Source organism: Glycine max, chromosome 5 (genome assembly GCF_000004515.6).
Source record: "Glycine max cultivar Williams 82 chromosome 5, Glycine_max_v4.0, whole genome shotgun sequence".
Taxonomy (NCBI): domain Eukaryota; kingdom Viridiplantae; phylum Streptophyta; class Magnoliopsida; order Fabales; family Fabaceae; genus Glycine; species Glycine max.
The window spans coordinates 41,099,128-41,105,285 of record NC_038241.2 but is presented as its reverse complement, the minus strand read 5'-3'; the positions used below and the strand labels follow the sequence as shown (position 1 = coordinate 41,105,285).

The 6,158-nt window shown below is 31.2% G+C and overlaps 1 protein-coding gene across 1 annotated transcript in view; it reads left to right on the top strand.

Moving 5' to 3' along the window:
* The first annotated feature begins 2,892 nt into the window (after nt 1-2,892).
* Nucleotides 2,893-6,158, top strand: part of ALMT9 (aluminum-activated malate transporter 9) — a 4,670-nt gene continuing 1,404 nt past the window's right edge. The window contains exons 1-4 of the mRNA NM_001357741.1: nt 2,893-3,428; nt 3,835-4,242; nt 5,175-5,311; nt 5,402-5,548. Of these exons, the coding sequence (NP_001344670.1) occupies nt 2,960-3,428; nt 3,835-4,242; nt 5,175-5,311; nt 5,402-5,548 (1,161 nt within the window). The 5' untranslated portion in view covers nt 2,893-2,959. The remainder of the gene's footprint in view (nt 3,429-3,834; nt 4,243-5,174; nt 5,312-5,401; nt 5,549-6,158) is intronic.

The window sequence follows — 6,158 nt, the reverse complement described above, 5'->3', positions numbered from 1 at the left end:
CCTATTTTAAAAGAAACTGTAAAATATATCAGACTAGTTCAAGAAGAGCTCGTGTTTTTTGAGTATAATTTCAATGTGATGAGTGCAAATTTTGTTTATACCGTTAATTAATAAAAAATATTATAATTTTAGATATTTATTATAAAAAATAGTTTTATTTTTCATTTTGTTTGCCACAAATATTGCTAAAGAATGGCCTGACCCGTTCCACTAATGGGCCAGTAGGTCTGCGATTAGTGATGGTCGATGGATGATTTGTTTGGCTAAACGTTTGCTTGAGATCAAGACAAAAATGAAACTAAACATCTCCTTGCGTACTTTAATGTCGATTTTGATATATTAAGCTAGATAGAGTTTTACATACTTCAGAGTCTGGAATAGCTTTGGAGAAGAGGGAATAGTTTACACTTTCGGATTCCCCCTCCCCCCCAAAAAAAGATAAATCATTTTCATGCTGTGATGAGAAGAGCTTATATATTTTAAAACCGAAATTTATTAAGAGCCCCGAAATACCTAATACGATGACTACGGTCATTCAGAAAGAAAAAAAAAAACTAATACGGTTGGATGCCTCAATGGGGAATGGACTACAAAAATTAAGACATGAATTTGCACGATCAAAGATCCGAGTAATAAATGGAAGATAAAAAAAAAAAAGAAAAAGAAAGGCATAATAAGGTTTGGAGTTTGGACTTTGGATGTCACATGTGTAATGGGAAGAAATGCTTTTTTCCAAAAAGAAAGTATTCTCTTTGTACGTGGCATATACATAAAGTGGAATAAGAAGCCAAGTATACTGGGAGCCCAGCTTATCTTATATTACAACATGTAGAATCCAATTCTTCAAATAAAAGGATAATCCTTGTATTGTTATCCATCTGACTTTAAACCTTTTTTGGTTCTCAAAGTTACATTTTTGCTTTTACAAGACCCACTTTTCCTTTACTATTCACACTGTATTGGATTCTGAAACAACTCTTTCTACATGGTGATGACCGATCAATATTGATCATCCATTCCATGCAGTTTATTGCAATTGCGAGGTAGTTCTGAAAGTATCTATAACCATGATATTGCGGTTGTAATTAAGGTGCTAATTAACGGCAAATTAAGCCACAAAAGTGGTATGTTAATTACTCTTGTACATATGTTGGGAGTTTTGTTAAGTTTTACTCTTTTTAATTGCTCCTTAACGTTTACATAGCGTTTGAAAATTCGGTTCAGGTTCAATTGTCATTTGTCAACAGTTGAACGAACCGGAAGTATCAACAGATCTGATTATGTTGAATGAATAAAATGATTGAGTACGGTTTATTGGAAACGTGGCTAGACAGTATATAGGTTGAACTATTTATAAGTATTCATGCATTAAAAAAAACTATTTTAAGTATTCATAAATGTCAACTCTAAAATGGGAGAAATAGATCTCATTGGAGGTAACATTTTTCTATATTAAATTGAGGGCACGAGAAATCAGTTTATTATATAACAAAATGGGCTAAGCCACCCCCCGATTTTGGTCATATTTGATCTTTTAAATTGAGCTCAATTCTGGCACTGTGTTGGAAAATAGAAACTTCCTACATGTGCTGAGTTATTAATTGTTAATTGTTAGGTTTGAAAATGTTTAGACATTTTATTGGTCAACTTTCACTTATATACCAACCCAATAACCAACACTCTTCACATAAGGTTATTATATAACAAAAAATAATAATTAATAAGAAAATAACATATAATTTGATTGGTTACAAATAATAACAAACACTCTTCACATAAGGTTATTACATGTAGAGAGTTTCTATTGCGCCCTAGGAATTTTGATATTGTTAATTTTTAACTAATCAAATTATATGTTATTTTTTTATTAATTATTTTTTTTGTTTTTTAAATTAGTCATTGATTATTATTTTTAAATTTTTAAAATAATAAATTTTTAAATAAAAAAATATGATTAAAGATAACTTTAGAAGTCTGAATCTTATTTTTTTTAATTACTTTCAACACTTTTTTTTATAAAACCTATGTTTAAAATAAAAAATAATAATAAGAAATTTTTAAATCCTAAACCTCAAAAGATTTTGGTGTTGAAAGTAACTAAAAAGATTTTAGTATCAAAATTCCTCAAATTATTGAAAACACCATAAAAACTCTCATCACGTGTAATGTAACATTGTTTTGGTAAATTATGTTTTTAACTTTCTTGTTAAATATTTTGACGTCATCATGTTTTTTGAAGACATGGAAATTTAAACAATAATTTAACAAAAAATAATCATAAATTTTTAGAATCGAAAGAGATTTAAAAATGGATTTATCAAAAAATATTATACGTGATAATTCTCTCAGACTACTCAATATGAAAAGTTAACGAGCTACTAATGAAGTATTTGACTGGATGACTACAATAAAAAAATAACAGATACTAAAATTAAAAAATATATTTAAAGAACTTCCTATTTGATAAAAACCAAAAAATTGTTTAACCCTTATTTAATGAAAATAAAATAAAATATGATATAAAACTAAATGTACCATAAGTAATTTAAGTCATTTAAAATGGAATTGGTAAGATCTAAAAAAATTTCATTTGATTTACAATATAAGTATTCAATTATTAATAAATAAACAAGTTGTATAAAAAAATAAAAAAATATAACATTCTGTATTCTGTAAAGTCTTTAAATTTATAAATCTGTACCTTAAAAAAACAAATCCCTTAACTCAATAGTTATCCTCTGCTGGGAAAGAAGAAGAAAAATAGTAGCCCATTTTCCGGAAAAAATGCAATTGTTGTTCTTGACGTACGGGAATTAGGGCTCATCTAAATTCCCACCCTATTTTGTCACCATGATGTCATGTCATATCAGTCTTCTAACTCTAACTCGTATCCTTATCCGCTTTTGCTCCTAACGAATACAATACAAAGAGAAAGACGACACGATAAGATAATAATGCCATGGCAAAAGTTGTTTTGTCTATAATATCTACTCAGTCAGCACATACCTACAGCGAACTCTTAAACAGAAATAATAACATCTTAATTTTCATTCAAACCGTTTTGTTAGGAAAAATGGGTCCGAAATTGGCGAAAACAGGGTCTTTCCGTCACGGTTTGGCGGAGAAGAAGGAGAAGCTTCTCTCTGCGTCGGCGAAGAGTAGTAGTAGTTATTCTGAGATAGGTATTGACATAACCACGCGAGAGGAAGACGAAGAGCAATCGTGGTGGAACACGTTTAAGCGCGTGGCTGGGAAGGCATTGGAAATGGGTCGCTCTGATCCAAGGAAGATTATCTTCTCTGCAAAATTGGGTCTTGCTTTGACCATTCTCTCCCTTTTGATTTTCCTCAAAGAACCCTTCGCCGATTTGAGCAGCTACTGCGTCTGGGCCATTCTAACTGTTGTCGTAGTCTTTGAATTCAACATAGGTATATAACAACTACAACTTTACGTCTATAACTAACTAAAATACCAATACTTTTCTTTTCATGTGTTTTTTTTTTTTAATTATTATTATTATTTTATTTTTGCGTGGTGGGGCACTTGATTTCAACAGGGTATGTGTTTTTTCGTTCTTTAAGGTTCGTGTTAGAAATGTGATGCTGAACTGTTTTTGTAATCAGATATTTTCATTTATGCAATTGTAATTAGATTTTTTATTTTTATTCCGTCACGATAAGAATGATTTTTTCATGGTTGGGAATTTGATCCTGTTCTAACCTTCAAATGCATTTCATGTTCTAACACTATCATTTATGCAATAGGTATCTAATTGATCTGTCTATGCGCTTGAATTCATGGTGAATTAAATTATAATGCACTGACCTGATTCAGGGGCAACTCTGAGCAAAGGGGTAAACGGTGGAATGGGGACCATGTTGGCTGGAGGACTTGCTGTGGGCATGGCAGAGTTATCAACATTGGGTGGAAAATGGGAGGAACTTATAATCATTATGTGCACCTTCATTGTAGGATTTTGTGCCACCTATACAAAGCTATACCCTACTTTGAAGCCTTATGAGTACGGGTTCCGCATGTTCTTGATCACCTATTGTTTCATCACTGTATCCGGGTATCAAACAGGGGAATTTGTTGATACAGCTATAAATAGATTTGTTCTCATTGCACTTGGTGCTGCTGTATCTTTGGGAGTCAATATCTGCATATATCCAATCTGGGCTGGTGAGGATCTGCATGATCTTGTCACAAAAAATTTCATGGGTGTTGCAACATCTTTGGAAGGTATTCTACAATATTTTCTTCATCATCACATTTCATTTCCAGTTACTACCATTTAGTTTGTTGCTTCTCAAACTTGTTTCCTAGGTTTTATACAATAGTTAAAGATAGTGTTCAGGACACATATAACATAATAAAATGATTTATTTTGTGCATAAAACATACTACAACACTAAAAATTAGGGAAACTTAAAATTATGTATCCTTATACAACTTTTTAAAGCATCAAAATTTTCTTCAATTGTATTAAGATTCTATATCATATCCATATTGAGATCAACCTGCTATCAATTCTTTGATTTGATGTGAGAAACTAAAATTAAAAAAACAATCCTTTTGTGAATATTTGGAGGCGAGCGGATATAACTTGCACTCGTCCAACTTGAGGTACTCATGAATGCGCCAAATCCAATTTACTTTGCTTTATTTTATATTTTTAGTACTAACAAAAAGTATACTAAAATTTCAATTTAAAAATATTGATTTGATTAAATTAAATTATAATATTAGAACACATGTTTGTATATGTCACCCTCATCAATTTGATATTAATTCAATAGCAAATTGATGAAAATTAATTTACTAATCAATGTAGATGTCTAACAGTATTCCTTAACGTATAGGTAATATGTTATTATTGTTAAAATCTAATAAATAAAAACATAATATTTATTTGATATATAATTTGTGAAACTCATTTTTTCATTCATTCAATCACCTAATCAGGTCTTAATTTTATCATAAAACTAAAACTCGTTATGAAAACTTATGACTTATTCTTGATTAATTGTCAATTTTACACAAGTATTTAATTATAACAAGTCTCAGATTTTAATGGAGAGCATTACCGAATTAACTATTTAATCAGATAGGATGTTAGCCATACATATTCCCCAACACGATTACTCTGTTGAGCTTCTCTCTCTCCCCTTCAGGTGTTGTCAATCACTACCTTCATTGTGTTGAATATAAGAAGGTGCCATCTAAAATTCTTACTTACCAAGCTGCTGATGACCCAATTTACAGTGGCTACAGATCAGCTGTTGAATCTACAAGTAAAGAAGATTCATTGGTACTGTCTACTATAGCTATAGTTTTATCTGGTTCATAATTATATATGTTTATCCTCATTTTTGACTCAGTCGTATGCTTGTGATTAAAGATGGGATTTGCTGTCTGGGAACCACCACATGGTCATTACAAAATGCTTAAGTATCCATGGAAGAATTATGTGAAATTAAGTGGGGCTCTAAGGCACTGTGCGTTTATGGTCATGGCTATGCATGGGTGCATACTTTCTGAAATACAGGTACCTCTTGTCTGTGAACATTTCTTCTTCTTAAATGGTCGTTGGTAGAAAACAACTGAAACTTTTGTTCTTCGTTATCGAGTATTGAATAGTCACCCGAATCCATTTTTCTTTTATTTTATTAGGCAGTGGCCTATATTAAGTGGGCATATATCATTTTACAATTTTGGTTAAAATACATTTTTTGTGTCTATGACACCCATTTGCTATTTAGTTCCTATATGTCATTTTCAGTGACATTCCCGATTTCTACTGCCATTATAACTTTGAAATTGACATGGAGTTCCTCCCAAGTTTAGTGACCAAATTTATGGTCGATCCTAGGCTGAGGACAATAATTTCACTTATTAACAATAGTTTTAAAATCAGTAAACAATAATAATTACTAGATAAATAATATCAATCTGTTACGATGATTAGGTTAGTTTACTCCGTTCGGATCCCTTAAATAAGGCCTTCTAGTCTAGTTGTCGAAATGGAAAAAAAGTAGTTGAGAAGGGAGATCTTTTCAATTTTCAGCATACATTCAGGCCATGTGACAAAGCTCTTTATATTTCCTTGGGCCAAATGTCTTCAAACACTCAGCATATGTGCATGGATCATGGCATTC